The sequence below is a fragment of the Heterodontus francisci genome, chromosome 3 (assembly GCF_036365525.1).
Source record: "Heterodontus francisci isolate sHetFra1 chromosome 3, sHetFra1.hap1, whole genome shotgun sequence".
Classification (NCBI taxonomy): domain Eukaryota; kingdom Metazoa; phylum Chordata; class Chondrichthyes; order Heterodontiformes; family Heterodontidae; genus Heterodontus; species Heterodontus francisci.
In genome coordinates, this window is record NC_090373.1 from 161,121,528 (window position 1) to 161,138,875 (window position 17,348).

General features: G+C 41.6%; 1 protein-coding gene across 4 annotated transcripts in view; it reads left to right on the top strand.

Annotated features, from left to right (window-relative positions):
* armc2 (armadillo repeat containing 2) overlaps positions 1-17,348 on the top strand; it is a 208,848-nt gene that overhangs the window by 140,118 nt on the left and 51,382 nt on the right. For 3 of the 4 annotated variants that reach the window (XM_068027169.1, XM_068027168.1, XM_068027170.1), the window contains exons 13-14: positions 7,486-7,816; positions 12,470-12,592. In XM_068027169.1, coding sequence (XP_067883270.1) covers positions 7,486-7,816; positions 12,470-12,592 — 454 coding nt within the window. Of the gene's footprint in view, positions 1-7,485; positions 7,817-12,469; positions 12,593-14,411; positions 14,728-17,348 lie in introns of those variants that run through there. The other variant, XM_068027171.1, reaches the window with a different exon arrangement.

A 17,348-nucleotide genomic window follows, 5' to 3' on the forward strand; every position in this document is an offset into this window, starting at 1 on the left:
TTCTCAGGCATTCCATATCCTAACCACTGTTACGACCGAGGTGGGAGGAGTGCACTGTTTTTTCTAGTTCCACTTCTCCACAGGCCACAACATATATTTAAATGTTTACCCAGTTACCAATACAGTCAATCATAGACTCTATTCTTTATCCCAGAATAAAATATACCAACCAGGTTTCTCTAATAAGCAACAAAATTATAAGTTTATTGTCAAACAAGACTTAACCGGTAACAAAACAAAGCATTACCACACCGACTGAAATATGAAAGTTCCCTTTTACCTTAACCCCTCAAAAACACACACACACAGACACACACACAGACACACACCCACACCGGTTAACTAAAAAATAGAAATTTTCTCTTTAGAGCTCTGTTACAAAAAAATGACAAAAAGAATACTTTGGCCAAATACTTGCTAATTCTTGAAGGAAAAAAACGATATGTAACGATGTCAGTTGTCCCTTTTGTGGTTTGGCATCCCAAGTATGTGTAGATGGCTGTCATTGGGATCTTTCTAGAATAGTTCTTTTCAGGCGACGTTGAAGATCAGTTTGGCAGGCTTTCCAAGAGAAATGCAACAATGGGGATTTCTGCTAGGTCTTTCAGGAGGAATGCAGCATCAATTTCTCTATTTCTCGCACTTGATTCTCAGGAAGTTCTCAGAGATGGAAGATGATGACTGCTCTCTTGGCTAGTTTTCTCCAACTGCCTTCAAAACAGTTGACACCCCAACACATTGTTCAAAGAGAAACTAAAAACGATATCTCGAGTCAAGCCTCCTGACCCCGATAAATCTTGACCTGTCACTTCTCTGTAAACATCTTCTCCAAGTCAAAAAGCCCTTGCTGGGTACTTATCTGAAGACAGGTGACTTCCAGTGAGGGTTGTTTACAAACCAAGTCCAAAAGACCTTCTGATGACCCCAGTGCAAAAACACATCCATGGAATCCTTTTCAGTTTTCCCAAATAAAACAATGTCCATAATTCAAAAATACATGCATCCTCAAAAAAAATTAACAAAAAATATAGAAGCACCATCATAACACCACTCACTGCGTAAAAATGTTTTTCTTCATATTGCCTTTTGTTCTTTTGCCAATCACCTTAAATGGGTGTCATCAAGTTCTCACTCCTTCTGCCAATGGGAACAGTTTCTCTGAATCTACTCTGTCCGGATCCCTCATGATTTTGAACACCTCTATCAAATCGCCTCTTAATTTTCTCTTCTCCAAGGAGAACAGCCCCAGCTTCTCCAATCTATCCACATAACTGAAGTCTCTCAACCCTGGAACCATTCTTATAAATCTTTTCTGCATCCTCTCTAATGCCTTCATATCCTTCCTAAAGTGTGGTGCCTAGAATTGGACACAGCACTCCAATTGAGGCCGAACCTGTGTTTTATGAAGTTTTGCGATAACTTCCTTTCTTTTGTACTCTATGCCCCTATTCATAAAGCCCAGGATCCCATATGCTTTATTAACTGATTTCTCAATCGGCCCTGCCACCTTCAGTGATTTCTGCACATATACCCCCAGGTCCCTCTGCTCCTGCACCCCCTTTAAAATTGTATCCTTTAGTTTATGTTGCTTCTCCTTGTTCTTCCTCCCAAAATGTACTACTTCACACTATTGTCATGAAGACCCCACCTGCCAAGAATGAGGCATATTAATTTTGTGAATCTTTTCAGTACTCTCTCCAATACCCTCACGTCTTTCCTAAACTACGGCGCCCAGAACTGGACTTACCAGGTACTTACCTCCTTAAAAAAAAAACTCCACAAAATCACGTTTAACTAATTTGCTGGAGTTTTTTGAGGAGGTAACAGAGAGGGTTGATGAGGGCAATGCTGTTGATGTGGTGTACATGGACTTTCAAAAGACATTTGATACAGTGCAACACAACAGACATGTGCGCAAACTTGTAGCTCATGGAATAAAAGGGATGGTAACAACATGGATACGAAATTAGCTGAGTGACAGGAAACAAAGAGTAGTGGTTAATGGATGTTTTTCAGGCTGGAAGAAGGTTTATAGTGGAGTTCCCCAGGAATCAGTGTTGGGACCCTTGCTTTTCCTGGTATATATTAATGACCTAGACCTTGGTGTACAGGGCACAATTTTTGTGTTTTCAGATGATACAAAACTTGGAAGCATTGTGAACTATGTGGAGGATAGTGTAGAACTTCAATAGGACATAGACAAGTTGGTGGAATGGGCAGATGAAGTTCAATGCAGAGAAATGTGAAGTGATTCATTTTGGTAGGAAGAACATGGAGAGACAATATTGAATAAAGGGGTTGCAGGACCAGAGGAGACCTGTGTGTATATGTGCATAAGTCATTGAAGGTGGCAGGACAGGTTGAGAGAGCAGCCAATAAAGCATATAGTGTCCTGGGCTTTATTAATAGGGGCATAGAGTACAACAGCAAGGAAGTTATGTTGAACTTGTGTAAAACACTAGTTTTGCCTCAGCTGGAGTACTGTGTCCAGTTCTGGGTGTCACATTTTAGGAAAGACTTGAGGGCATTGGAAAGAGTACAAAAAAGATTCACAAGAATGGTTCCAGGGACAAGGAATTTCAGTTGTGAAGCTAGATTGAGAAGTTAGGACTGTTTTCCTTGGAGAAGAGAAGGCTGAGAGGTGATTTGATAGAGGTATTCAAAATCATAAGGGGTCTGGGCAGAGTAGATAGAGAGAAACTGTTCCCACTCGTGAAAGGATCAAGAACGAGAGGACATAGATTTAAAGTATTTGCTAAGAAAAGCAAAAGTGACATGAGGAAAAACTGCCTGAGAACCTGGTGGAGGCAGGTTCAATTGAAGCATTCTAAAGAAAATTAGACAGTTATATGAAAAGGAAGAATATGCAGGGTTATAGGGAGAAGGCAGGGGAATGGAATTGAGGGAATTGCTCTTTCAGAGAGCCAGTGCAGACACGATGGGCCAAATTGCCGCCTCCTGCATTGTAACAATTCAGTGATTCCGTGACTGAACTTTTGCGATTCATGCACTAGGACACCCAGATTCCTCTGCATCTCAGAGCTCTGTAATCTCTCACCATTTAGATAATATGCTTCTTTTTTTATTCTTCCTGCCAAAATGGGCAATTCCACATTTTCCCACATTATACTCCATTTGCCAGATTTTTGCCCACTCACTTATCCTATCTATATCCCTTTGTATCCTCTTGACAACTTACTTTCCTACCTATCTTTGTGTCATCAGCAAATTTAGCAACCATACCTTTGGTCCCTTCATCCAAGTCATCTATATAAATTGAAAAAAGTTGAGGCCCCAGAACTGATCCCTGTGGCACACCACTCATTACATCTTGCTAACCAGAAAATGACCCATTTATGCCTACTCTGTGTTTCCTGTTAACTGGCCAATCTTTTATCCATGCTAATATGTTACCCCCTACACCGAGAGCTTTTATTTTCCACAATAACCTTTGATGTGGCACCTTATCAAATACATTCTGGAAATCTAAGTACAGTACATCCACCGGTTCCCCTTTATCCACAGCACATGTTACTTCTTCAAAGAACTCCAATAAATTGGTTAAACATGATTTCCCTTTCACAAAACCATGTTAACTCTGCCTGATTACCTTGAATTTTTCTAAGTACCATGCTATAACATCTTTAATAATAGCTTATAACATTTTCCCAAAGACAGATGTTAAGCCAACTGGCCTGTACGTTTCCTGCTTTCTGTCTCCCTCCGTTTTTGAATAAAGGAGTTACATTCACTATTTTCCAATCTAATGGAACCTTCCCCAAATCTAGGGAATTTTGGAAAATCAAAACCAATGCATCAACTATCTCACTAGCCACTTCTTTTAAGACCCTAGGATGAAGTCCATCAGGACCGGGGGACTTGTCAGCCCGCAGCTCTAACAATTTGCTCAGTACCACTTTCCTGGTAATTGTAATTTTCTTGAGTTCCTCCCTGCCTTCCATCTCCTGATTTACAGCTATTTCTGGGATGTTACTTGTGTCCTCTCTGGTGAAGATCGATGCAAAATACTGTTCAATTCATCTGCCATCTCCTCATTTTCCCTTAATAATTCTCCAGACTCACTTTCTATAGGACCAATGCTCACTTTATTAACTCTTTTCTTTTCTGAATATCTATAGCAACTCTTATTATATGTCTTTATATTTCTCGCCATCTTTATCTCATACTCTAATTTTTCCCTCCTTATTAATCTTTTAGTCGTTCTTTGCTGCTTTTTATATTCTGTCTAATCTTCTGACCTGCCACCCATCTTTGCATATAATTATATGCTTTTTCTTTAAGTTTGAAACTACCTTTAACTTTTTTAGTTAACCATGGATGGTGGGTCCACCCCTTGAAATTTTTCTCGTTGGAATGTATCTATTCTATGTATTCTGAAATATCCCCTTAAATGTCTGCCACTGCATCTCTATTGACCTATCCCTTAACCTAATTTTCCAGTTAACTTTTGCTAGCTCTGCTTTCATGTCCTCATAATTGCCCTTATTTAAGTTTAAAATACTAGTCTTAGAGTCTTAGACCCACTCTTCTCTCCCTCAAACTGAATGTTAAAATTCAGTCATATTTTGATCGTTGCTGCCTTGGGGCGCCTTCACTATGAGGTCATTAATTAATCCTATCTTGTCGCACAATACCAGGTCTAGTATCGCCTGTTCTCTGGTTGGCTCCAGAACTTGCTATTCTGAGAAACTATCTGGAAAACATTCAGTGAATTTCTCATCTAGGCTACCTTTTCCCATCTGATTTTTCCAATGTATATGCAGATTAAAATCTCCGATTATCGCTGTACCTTTCTGACAAGCACCCATTATTTCTTCCTTTATACCCCGAACTACCATGTGATTACTGTAAGGGCGCCTGTACATCACTCCCACAAGTTGGCACAGTGGCGCAGTGGTTAGCACCGCAGCCTCACAGCTCCAGCGACCCGGGTTCAATTCTGGGTACTGCCTGTGTGGAGTTTGCAAGTTCTCCCTGTGTCTGCGTGGGTTTTCTCCGGGTGCTCCGGTTTCCTCCCACATACCAAAGACTTGCAGGTTGGTAGGTAAATTGGCCATTATCAATTGCCCCTAGTATTGGTAGGTGGTAGGGAAATATAGGGACGGGTGGGGATGTGGTAGGAATATGGAATTAGTGTAGGATTAGTACAAATGCGTGGTTGATGGTCGGCACAGACTCGGTGGGCCGAAGGGCCTGTTTCAGTGCTGTATCTCTAAATAAAATAAATAAAAGTAAGTTACTACTTGCCTTTATCATTTCTCATCTCAAACCAAACAAATCCTACATCCTAGTTTCCTGAACTTAGGTCATCCCTCTCTATTGTGATAATACCATCATTAATTAACAGAGTCACCCCTCCACCTTTTCCTAGCTTCCTGTCCTTCCTAAATGTCATGTACCCTTCAATATTCAGGTCCCAATCTATGCCATCCTGCAGCCATATCTCTGCAATGGCTATCAGATCATTTATTTCTATTTGCATTATCAGTTCATCTGTTTAGTTTCGAATGCTACGTGCATTCAGATACAGAACCTTTAGTTTTGTCCCTTTATTATTTTTGTAACCTCTAGCCTTGTCTGCTGATTTACTCTTAGATTTGTCATCACTGTCTCTTCCTGTCACGGTCTATTTATCTTTTCCTATACCTTTCACTCTTGCCTTGTCTATACTCTTTGATTTACCACATCTTCCCAAATTTGATCCCTTGCCCCCACTATTTAGTTTTAAACCCTCTCTACTTCCCTAGTCATGTAACTCGCTAGAACACCAGTCCCAGCACGGTTCAGGTGTAGACTGTCCCAATGGTACAGCCCCCATTTTTCCCGGTACTGGTGCTAGTGCCCCACGAACCGGAACTCATTTCTACCAAACCAGTCTTTGAGCCATGCATTCATTTCTCTAATCTTATTTTCCCTACTCCAATTTACACATGGCTCAGGTAATAATCCAGAGATTAATTTGGTCCCTAGCTCCTCATACTGACTATGCAGAACCTTATCCTGCCTATGTCGTCGGTACCTTCATGGATCACGATGACACATTCCTCTCCAGCCCCGAGCAGACGTCCTGAACCCTGGCACCGGACCTGTAACACAGCCTTCTGGACTCTCGCTCTTTGCTGCAGAGAACAGTGTCAATCCCCCTCACTATACTGTCCCCTACTACCACTACTTTCCTTTTTGTTCCCCCCACTTGAACGGCTTCCTGTACCACGGTCAGTCTGCCCATCTACACTACAGCCTTTGCTCTTGTTCATACAAACTGCAGGAACCGTGAACTTGTTGCTCAATTTCAAGGCCTGAGGCTCCTCCACTCCCACCTTCTTGTTCCCCTTACCTGCCTGACTCACAGTCACACCCTCCTGTCCCTGGCCACTGACCAAAACAGATGACCCTATCCTAATGGGTGTGACTGCCTTCTGGAACAAAGTGTCCAGGTGACTTTTCCCCTCCCTGATGCATCACAATGTCTGCAGCTCGGCCTCCATCTCAAAGACTCTGAGCCGAAGCTCGTCAAGCAGCAGACATTTACTACAGACGTGGTTGCCGTGGCATCCGGGGGTTCCCACATACTGCAGCCGCAACACATGTCCTGCCATCTTTATTGTGTTAATTTCATTAAATTTATTTTCTCTTAATTTATAGTTCCACTCCTTAGTGAACTCCCTCACATACCAAACTCCCTTCTTCACACTATGTGCCCTCCAGCAGCACTCAGTGCAGACAAGCAGCACTGAGAGTCCCCTGAATTTATCATATCTGAAAACAATGATGTGTCAGTTTTGCTAGAGCTCTGCCACAGCTCAGAAACCAGTTTAAGCTCGCTACCTAATAACCTAGCTACAGCTACTCTCAGAGAGCTTGAATACCCTTGTTTAAAAACTGTAAGAAACCAAATTTGCCTCTTATAGTAATTTTCAGTGAATGGCTAAATGTAAACAAGACAAAAACTAGACTTTAGAGAGATTAACCCTTAAAATCCACTCACTTACCAAACTCTCCTCTTCACACTGTTCCCTCCAGCAGCACTGTCTCACCCTCTCTCCCACCCTCTCTCACTCTCACCCTCTCTCCCACCCTCTCTTTCTCACCCTCTCTCGCCCTCTCTCTATCACTCACCATCTCTCTGTCTCTCACCCTCTTTCGCTCTCATGCTCTCTCACGCTCTCCCACACGCACACACACACTTGGTTGTTATTATGTATGTCCCACAGAATCTGATCTGTGAGCAATTGTATTTATAAATACAGAAGATAAAGCCTAGCTTCAGCATTTTGGCGATGGCCAAAATATACTGCCTCCACCATTTTCATACATGTATATTTATGATCTTAAAATAAAAATTGGATTGTGCTAGGCTACACGTTCCTTGATTATGACAGTGTGTAAAATTGAGCTCATAGTATTTTACAGTAAACTTTACCAGAGTCTACATCGACATAATGCTTTTTGTCCCCCTTCCAGGATTTAGTAGTGCGTGTGGTTTTTACTTTGGGAAACATGACTGCAAAGAACAATAAAGCAAGGAAGGACTTTTATAAGCAGAAGCACAGTGTCAGAACTTTACTGACTTTATTTCAAACATATCATGAGCTAGATGTTAAAGTAAAAGTCACCCCACCGAAAACACAGAACAAGAGTGAAATGGATGAAACCAGGAACCAGAGACACTCCGAGGCGGAAGACGTCCTAATAAAGCTGATAAGAGTGATTGCTAATTTATCAATAAACACTGAGGTTGGCTCTGCACTGTCTGGAACCCAAAATTGTGTGGATCTGCTTATTAAAGTACTCGGTTAGTTTGCATTCTTCCAGCATCTGGTGCATAACATAAGTATGTTTTTTTTTTAAATCGGTGTTTGACTACATTAGTACTTGAATCCAATTTAAAATGCTACTCTAACAAATTTGGTGTATCATGAGATTTATTTGAGTTCCTTACAATTGTTGACAGTGAAAGTTTTGTTCTTGAGTCGTACAAATAATGTGATGTTTGATTAACTTTGAACTCATCTAAATCATATTTCAGTACTCAAAGAAAACAATGTTAATGTATTTCATGATTGTGGCAACCAAAAATTGAAAGATGCTTTCTTGTGTCGTTAACACATCATCTGAATCCTTGTGGAATATAATTTTACAGTAAATTTCACCAGCCAGAGCCACATCTACATAATGCTTTTTGTCCCCCTTCCAGGATTTAGTAGTCAGTGTGGTTTTTGCTTTGGGAAACATGACTACAAAGAACAATATAGCAAGAGAGGACTTTTATAAGCAGAAGCAGAGTGTCAAAACTTTACTGACTCTATTTCAAACATATTCTCAAATATTAATTTTGTAACCTAATTATATAGATTTTGCTGCAATATGTGAGCTTTCCCTTGGAGTTTTAATGACTAATTTTGTATCATTCAGTATGAACCCCAACCAACATTATTATGGCTGCTGTTTCTGTTCAGCTGTACATTATGCAACCATAAGAGGGATTGTTTTATAATAACATTGTCCTCTTTATCTTGCTGAACTCCTCCAAAAAGGTTTTCTAGTATAGACTGAGGCTGCGGATGCTATGAAGTCTGCCTTTTTAAAATTCATTCATAGGATATGGGCATCGCTGGCAAAACCAGCATTTATTCCCCATCTCTAAGTGCCCTTGAGAAGGTAATGGTGAGCTGCCTTCTTGAACTGCTGCTGTCTGTGATGAAGGTACACCCACAGTGTGTTAGGTAGCGAGTTCCCTACTTATTATTGACTGTTTAATTATTGAATATTTATTGAATGGGGACATAGGAACAGGAGTAAGCCACTCAGCCTCTTGAGCCTGTTCTGCCATTCAATTGGATCTACAGACAGGGGGAAAATCAAGGATTGTGAGCTACAGCCTGTATTAAACTCTGACCTCAGCTAATATTTACTTCCTTAGATTAATCCTTAAAAGGGGCATAACGTCACCTTAGCAAAAGAATATTACATTCTGGATTACACATTAAGGTCAGAAGTGGGGATGTTCGCTGATGATTGCACAATGTTCAACACCATTCACAACGACTGAGATACTGAAGCAGTCCATGTAGAAATGCAGCAAGACCCGGACAATATCCAGGCTTGGGCTGTTAAATGGCAAGTAACAGTCACACCACAAGTGCCAGGCAATGACCAATACCAACAAGATGGAAACACAGAAAATAGGAGCAGGAGTAGGCCATTCGGCCCTTCGAGCCTGCTCCGCCATTCATTATGATCATGGCTGATCATCCAACTCAGTAACCTGTTCCCACTTTCCCCCCATACCCTTTGATCCCTTTAGACCCAAGAGCTATATCTAACTCCTTCTTGAAAACATACAATGTTTTGGCTTCAACTGCTTTCTGTGGTAGCGAATTCCACAGGCTCACCACTCTCTGGGTGAAGAAAATTCTCCTCATCTCAGTCCTGAAGGGTTTACCCTGTATCCTTAGACTATGACCCCTGGTTCTGGACTCCCCCACCATCAGGAACATCCTTCCTGCATCTACCCTGTCAAGTCCTGTTAGAATTTTATAGGTTTCTATGAGATCCCCCCTCAGTCTTCTGAACTCCAGTGAATATAATCCTAACCGACTCAATCTCTGTCAGTCCCACCATCCCAGGAATCAGTCTGGTAAAGCTTCGCTGCACTCCCTCTATAGCAAGAACATCCTCAGATAGGGAGACCAAAACTGCGTACAATATTCCAGGTGTGGCCTCACCAAGGCCCGGTATAATTGCAGCAAGACATCCTTGCTCCTGTACTCGAATCCTCTCGCTATGAAGGCCAACATACCATTTGCCGTTTTTACTACCTATTGGACCTGCATGCTTACCTTCAGCGACTGGTGTACGAGAACATCCAGGTCTCGCTGCATATTCCCCTCTCTCTCAGTTTATAGCCGTTCTGATAATCTGCCTTTCTATTTTTGCTACCAAAGTGGATAACCTCACATTTATCCACATTATACTGCATCTGCCATGCATTAGCCCACTCACTCAACTTGTCCAAATCACCCTGAAGCCTCTCTGCATCCTCCTCACAACTCACCCTCCCACCCAGTTTTGTGTCATCTGCAAATTTGGAGATATTACATTCAGTTTCCTCATCTAAATCATTAATATATATTGTCAAAAGCTGGGGTCCTAGCACCTATCCCTGTGGTACCCCACTAGTCACTGCCTGCCGTTCGGAAAAAGACCCATTTATCGCTACTTTTTGTTTCCTGTCTGCCAACCAATTTTCTATCCATCGCAATACACTGCCCCCAATCCCATGCACTTTAATTTTACATGCTAATCTCTTATGTGAGACTTCGTCAAAAGCCTTCTGAAAGTCCAAATAAACCACATCCACTGGCTCCCCCTCATCAACTCTACTAGTTACATTCTTGAAGAATTCTAGTAGATTTGTCAAGCATGATTTCCCTTTCATAAATCCATGCTGACTCTGCCTGATTCTACCACTGTTCTCTAAGTACTCTGCTATAAAATCTTTGATAATGTACTCTCGAACTTACCACACTACTGACATCAGGCTGACTGGTCGATAATTCCCTGCTTTGTCTCTACCTCCCTTTTTAAATAATGGGGTTACATTAGCTACCCTCCAATCTGTAGGAACTGTTCCAGAGTCTATAGAATCTTGGAAGATGACCACCAATACATCCACTATTTCTAGGGCCACTTCCTTAAGTACTCTGGGATGCATACCATCAGGCCCTGGGGATTTATTGGCCTTCAATTCCATCATTTTCCCCAACAGCATTTCTCTACTAATACTGATTTCCTTCAGTTCCCCTCTCTCACTAAAGACCTGTGTTCCCCAACATTTCTGGTATGATATTTGTGTCCTCCTTTGTGAAGACAGAACCAAAGTATGCATTCAGTTAGTCAGCCATTTCTTAGTTCCCCATAATAAATTCCCCTGTTTCTGACTGTAATGAACCTACATTAGATAGAATCTAACCATCATTCCTTGGCATTTAATGGCATTACGATCGCTGAATAGCCCACTATCAACATCCTGGGGGTTACCATTGACAAGAAACCAAACTGGAGTAGCCATATAAATACCGTGGCTGCAAGAGCAGGTTAGAGGCTAGGAATCTTGCGGCGAGTAACTCACCTCCTGACTCCCCAAAGCCTGTCCACCATCTACGAGGCACAAGTCAGGAGTGTGATGGAATACTCTCCACTTGCCTGAATGGGTGCAGCTCCAACAACACTCAACACCATCCAGGACAAAGCAGCCTGCTTGATTGGCACCCCATCCACAAACATTCACTCCCTCCACCACCGACCCACAGTGGCAGCAGGGTGTAGCATCTACAAGATGCACTGCAGCAATGCACCAAGGCTCCTTAGACAGCACCTTCCAAACCCGAGACCTCTACCATCTAGAAGGACAAGGTCAGCAAATGCATGGGAACACCACAACCTGCAAGTTCCCCTCCAAGTCACACACCATCCTGACTTGGAACTATATTGCCGTTCCTTCACTGTCACTGGGTCAAAATCCTGGAACTCCCTTCCTCACAGCACTGTTGGTGTACCTACTCCACATAGACTGCAGCAGTTCAAGAAGGCAGCTCACCACCACCTTCTCAAGGGCAATTAGGGATGGACAATAAATGCTGGCCTAGCCAGTGACACCCACATCCCAGGAACGAATTTTTTAAAAATCGTGACGTGTTGCTTATAAAACAATGTACCACCTGATTTACCATGAGTAATGCTGCAGGAGACCTGCTGGTTTTTTAAAGGGAGGTGAATTGCAACCTTTTAAATTTAATCTAAGCGGCAATTGGAGCATTTTATTCTGTTCATTGGTTACACAATAATTAATCAGTGTTCACAAATTGTAGCTCCAAATTTCTGTTTTTCCTAAATTCCCCAACATGACATTATTTTGCTGGTTACATTTCTTCAAATATTCTTTAAATTAAAAAACTTTTGAGGAGCATTTGATCTTTTCCTCTGATTTGCACCTCTGTTCCATTTACCCAGAGTTTCCCAAGTGGCTGATGAAGGTTTTTTAACATGAGCCAGAAAGAGAGAAACTGTTATTAGCTTGTATTGGTAGTCTGAGTATTCACCCCACCTATAGCCAGATCAAGAGGCGGCTTCTCCATCTGGTGACTGCATTTATGTTTGCAAATGGGGGAAACATGGGCATTACTATGAAAACCACCAGCAGATAGAGTGTAGATCCTTGACTGTCTCTATTCCAAACACATCATCTGGCCACATTGTTGGCTGGCTAAGGAACCAAAAGTGATGTGAAAGATAATCTAAAAATAGAGTAGCCCAACTGAAAATATGAACAGTGAAGATATCTGAACTTTAATGCAGTTGAGGTTAAATTTTGAGGTTAAGATTTGAAGCTATTCTCTATTAGTGTGAAAAACGTGTTGATCTAGTTTTTGTTTTTTTGACCTAGAATACAATGCAGTTGACAAATGTGAAGAACTGATGATGAATGCTGCAGCAGCAATCAACAACCTGTCTTACTATCAAGTGAAGAACTCTGCTGTCAGGACCAGGCAGCTTCATATAGCTGAGTGTATGCTTATTCTTATTTCCTCAACTAACATTGCCTGAAGCAAAGAAATCAAAATCTCGATAGTCCACACAAATGTTTTACTTAAGTAAATTTAGGCAGTTCTTCAAAAATTCGCAGCCAGTCATTATATGTTAGGGATTTCTTCAATTTCTTGGGCTGAATTTTACCAGCCCCTCGATGTTGGAGGTTGTGGTGGGGGGCCTGTAAAATACTTGTGGGAGAGGCCCGCCACAACCTCCAAGGCTGAGAAGGCCCCACCGCACTTAACAGCGGTGGCGAGGACTCGGTGCGGCTCCCCCGCCGTCAAGCGGCAGGACATTCATTTGCCTACTCAAACATATTCAAAAAAATGTTAATTAACTTACCTGGATTGGACGACCATCCCACGCCAATATTGCAGCCAATGGCCGTTTGAGGATTCAAGGCAAGACATTGGTGGGGAGGGGGGGAGGAGTTAAATTATCAGGGCAGAAGGTGGGGGGAGCAGGAAAAAGCACTTTTCGTTGGCTGTGGAGATGGTAGGAAGAGGTTGAAGGACAAATGTGATGAGGTTGGGGGGAAGGATTGGGTTGGGAATAAAATAAGTTATCGACAGATAGGCCAATATAAAAAAAACATTGGGGTGGGGTTGGGAAAGAGCCTCCAGCTTTTAATTACTTTTTTTAATGATGATTCACAGAAATACACGATTAAAAATTCACTTTGTTCCTAAGGGCTCGAAGCCCTTTAAAAATGCCGCCAAGCATCACTGCCGGGGACCGAGCAGCCGTCCCCTGTACATCATCGGGGGCGACCGTTCTGCCCCCTCCATTTAAATGAGCCCCCGCACAAAATATCGTGGGGGTTCAGCGGCGTCACATCCGCGCCTGAAAGCCGCCAACTTCAAAGAGCGCCGCAGTGATTTGTGTTTTTTAATTTATTGTGTGGCAGGCGAGTTGATATATGCCAAAGTCTGGTTTTAGATCTTCCTGCAGCTGACCAAATGTAGGTGTTCAGCATGAAAAGTATTAAGATGTGGACACAATTCAAGCATCACTATTACAGATAATTTTGATTAGATTGTATGTCAGAATCTATTGTGCATACAAGTGGATGTGCAACTAATCTATATTCAAAGCAACCTCAAATCCTTAAAAAAAAAATTACTTAAGTGATTTTCCCACATGCAGATTTTTCGCCTCAGACCTATATTGATGGGTAGAAACCAAGTTGATGTCAGATGCTTTTCTATAAAGGATGACGAGAGAAATGTGAAGGCTAAGAATCCACTGCCATTGTCAACAACTCCTAGCAGTCATTTATAGAAAAAGTTAACTGGTGCCAAAAAGCCCCTTCTCCTATTGGTTTACTTGGAAATTAACATTAAAGGAAGAGTTTTTTTTTTAAATCAGCATTGAAAGAAATTTTCAGTTATCTCGTTCATTAATCTTTTTAGTAAATAAGAGTGGGTCCTTCACGGAGCCCGGTGGAATACCTCACCACATCTTTAGTCTAAAGAACTTCCTTTTACCCTTAACCAATGCTTTCTGCCCTCAGTGTGATCATCCACGTGACCTTTGATTTCTGTCCTCCATGTGACAATCTTGTTATCCATGTGACTACATTCCCCTTCATTCCATGTGTCATTTTCTTTGCCATAAGTTCTTATGTGGCAGCTTAACTAACCAAATGTCCTTCATCTGGGCTGAATTAACCTATATATAAAACTTTAGTTTGCTGTGCCATCCAGTTCCTCTCTCAGCTATTTTTCTGGTGTAGTGGAGACAAAGACTATTGTTAAGGTTATTTTTAAAGAGGCATTCATAATTCTTTTTTTCAGACCGTGCCACAAATTTAACATTCACCAGATATCCTGATCTTAGACCGCAGCCAATAGTGCTTTGGAATTGATTACAGGAGCTGTCTAGAGTGTCTCATACTCTGTCTCATTCATCTTACCTTACATCGGCCTTCTACTTTTTCCTCCCACTAAGTTTCATGTGTAAACTCTTCTTTCACAACTCTGAAGAGCGTATTGGAGCAGGCATGTATTTGTTCTATTTGTTAAACAATCCAATATTGTAGCACATTGCTATGCCAAAGTGCTGGAACACAGCGTGGTAGAAGACACATTTATGTTCATAGTTGCCTGTACAGCGAGTTCCTGATCACTGACTTACTGTCAATTTTAGAAGAAAGATTGTATTTTATTAGCTATTTCTTTTACCATAGCTGCTATTTATTTATTCCCAGGTGAGCATTGTGTTACTCTTAATTTAATATTTTTGAAGTATCTTTTTTCCCTACCCCTAAATTTAACAGGCAATGTCAGGGTTACTGGTAATATTAACAATGAAATTAATATAATTTTCAAAAGTAAATGGCTTGATCAATATAATCATAATCTAATACAATAGAACCCCTCGAAGTCCATCACCTATAGGACAGATCAAAAATGGTCAGTTTAATAGGATTATGATCAAGATCAGAAGATTGCTCTTCATATATGTGCTAATTTATTCAAATGCTGCATGTTAATGCAAGTATAGTTGAGTACAATTAAAATCACAAAAGTAAATTACAGTAATTCAGATTTTACAGTCTATATATTTTTATTAGCTCATATTTTATCATACATTATATCATAAAAATATGCTCAAGTCATTTGGTTACTGTATGAGTGGCCTAATCTAGAATGTCCTCAAGATAGTACATTGTCAATTTATTTGCCCACTTGGGAGTACCCCAGTCCCAACGTAAGTGCTGATGCTGGCTTCCTTATAACTTTCCTTCCTGCTATTCATTTTGTTTCATGATGCTCTATGATTTGAAGTATCATCACTCTTGTGCTCCTCAGTGAGCTGCCGCTCCCATTCATTGTCATGTGCAGTCCACCTGAACTCAAAGTCACTTAATTCAAATTGCCTGATAATTCAATCTTATAGCCCTAAATTCCTATTTATTTATGTTGTTTAATTCAAATTTCTGGTTAGTTCAATTTTTTTAGCAAAAATAACTGAATTATCAGGAGTAGAACATCTTAGTGGCTAGCACCACCGACTGCCACACACTGCATCAACAGTATTAAAGTCAGAAACCATGCATAAGGGTTTTTAACCTTCAGGTTGTGTTTGTTTTCCTCCTATGTATCATGCACTCTGCTTTGATTTTCACTGAAATCAACTCAGTAGTTGATTTACTCAAGTTTAAAGTTTTTGCCTAATTATTTCTGCCCTTTGTCGACACCATATCATTTTCATTTTAACCAGTAAGTCCAATTTATTACACTGTTTCTTTACTTTAGATGCTTCAGAAAGCATTTTGTTTTGGTTCATTAATAAACATTGAGAAAAATGAATTTTATGAAATTCCCTAAGTATTTATCATTGGAGGCTAGAAGTAACAGGATTTAATTAATGGATTCGTCTAGCCCACAAAGTCAGCAACATCATTGGGACTTTTCACAGGCAAAGGGAGGCGGATTTGTGTGCATGGGGGGAGTTAATTCCCCTAAAAGTGACATCGGGTTGGGATTCTGACATCATCTTGCCCATTTCTGGATTTCACCAGGCAGGGTTGAAGGCGAGCGGAAGACCCCCTTGGCTCTGTTGGGTAAGTAATTAAGGTAATTAAAAAGCCAATTAAGAACTATTTTGACCCCTAACTCTGCCAGGGCACCTGTTTCCCAAGCTGTCAGCAATTTGCCAGGATCATAGAAGCGACTGCATAGTGGGCAGTGCTTCTTCCGTGAAACTGACGAGCTGTGAAGACTTTCATTAGTTATACTGAAGGGCTCCAGCTATGGTCAGGTGAGAAGCTGCTTTTCGAAGGACCTTTTCTTTCACAGAGTACTATCACGGCTTGACAGATGATTGCCAACTTCTTGGAAAGCACTTCACCTGTCTAGCACTTCACTCACCTTCAGTTTCACTTCCCTGCAGCCAGCCTTCACCATGGCATGAGAGCAGTAGCAATGAAACCGGACGGACCACCCGGCATTGACCGAGGCAATGGAAACAACAAAGGCAAACCCAGCCCTGCCGACAATGCAAAGTCCTCCTTAATAACATCTGAGAGCTTGTGCCAAAGTTGGGAGAGCTGTCCCACAGACTAGTCAAGCAACAGCCTGACATAGTCATACTCACAGAATCATACCTTACAGACAATGTCCCAGACACTGCCATCACCATCTCCGGGTATGTCCTATTCCACCGGCAGGACAGACCCAGCAGAGGTGGCGGCACAGTGGTATACAGTCGAGAAGGAGTTGCCCTGGGAGTCTTCAACATCGCCTTCAGACCCCATGAAGTCTCATGGCATCAGGTCAAACGTGGGCAAGGAAACCTCCTGCTGATTACCACCTACCGCTCTCCCTCAGCTGATGAATCAGTACTCCTCCATGTTGAACAGCACGTGGAGAAAGCACTGAGGAAGGCAAAGATGCATAATGTACTCTGGGTGGGGGACTTCAATGTCCAATACCAAGAGTGCCTCGGTAACACCACTACTGACCAAGCTGGCCGAGTACTAAAGGACATAACTGGGTCTGTGGCAGGTGGTGACAGAACCAGCAAGAGGGAAAAACATACTTGACCTCGTCCTCACCAATCTGCCTGCCGCAGATGCATCTGTCCATTACAGTATTGGTAAGAGTGACCACCGCACAGTCCTCGTGGAGACAAAGTCCTGCCTTCACATTGAAGATACTGTCCATCGTGTTGTGTGGCATTGCCACCGTGTTAAATGGGATAGATTTCGAATAGATCTAGCAATGCAA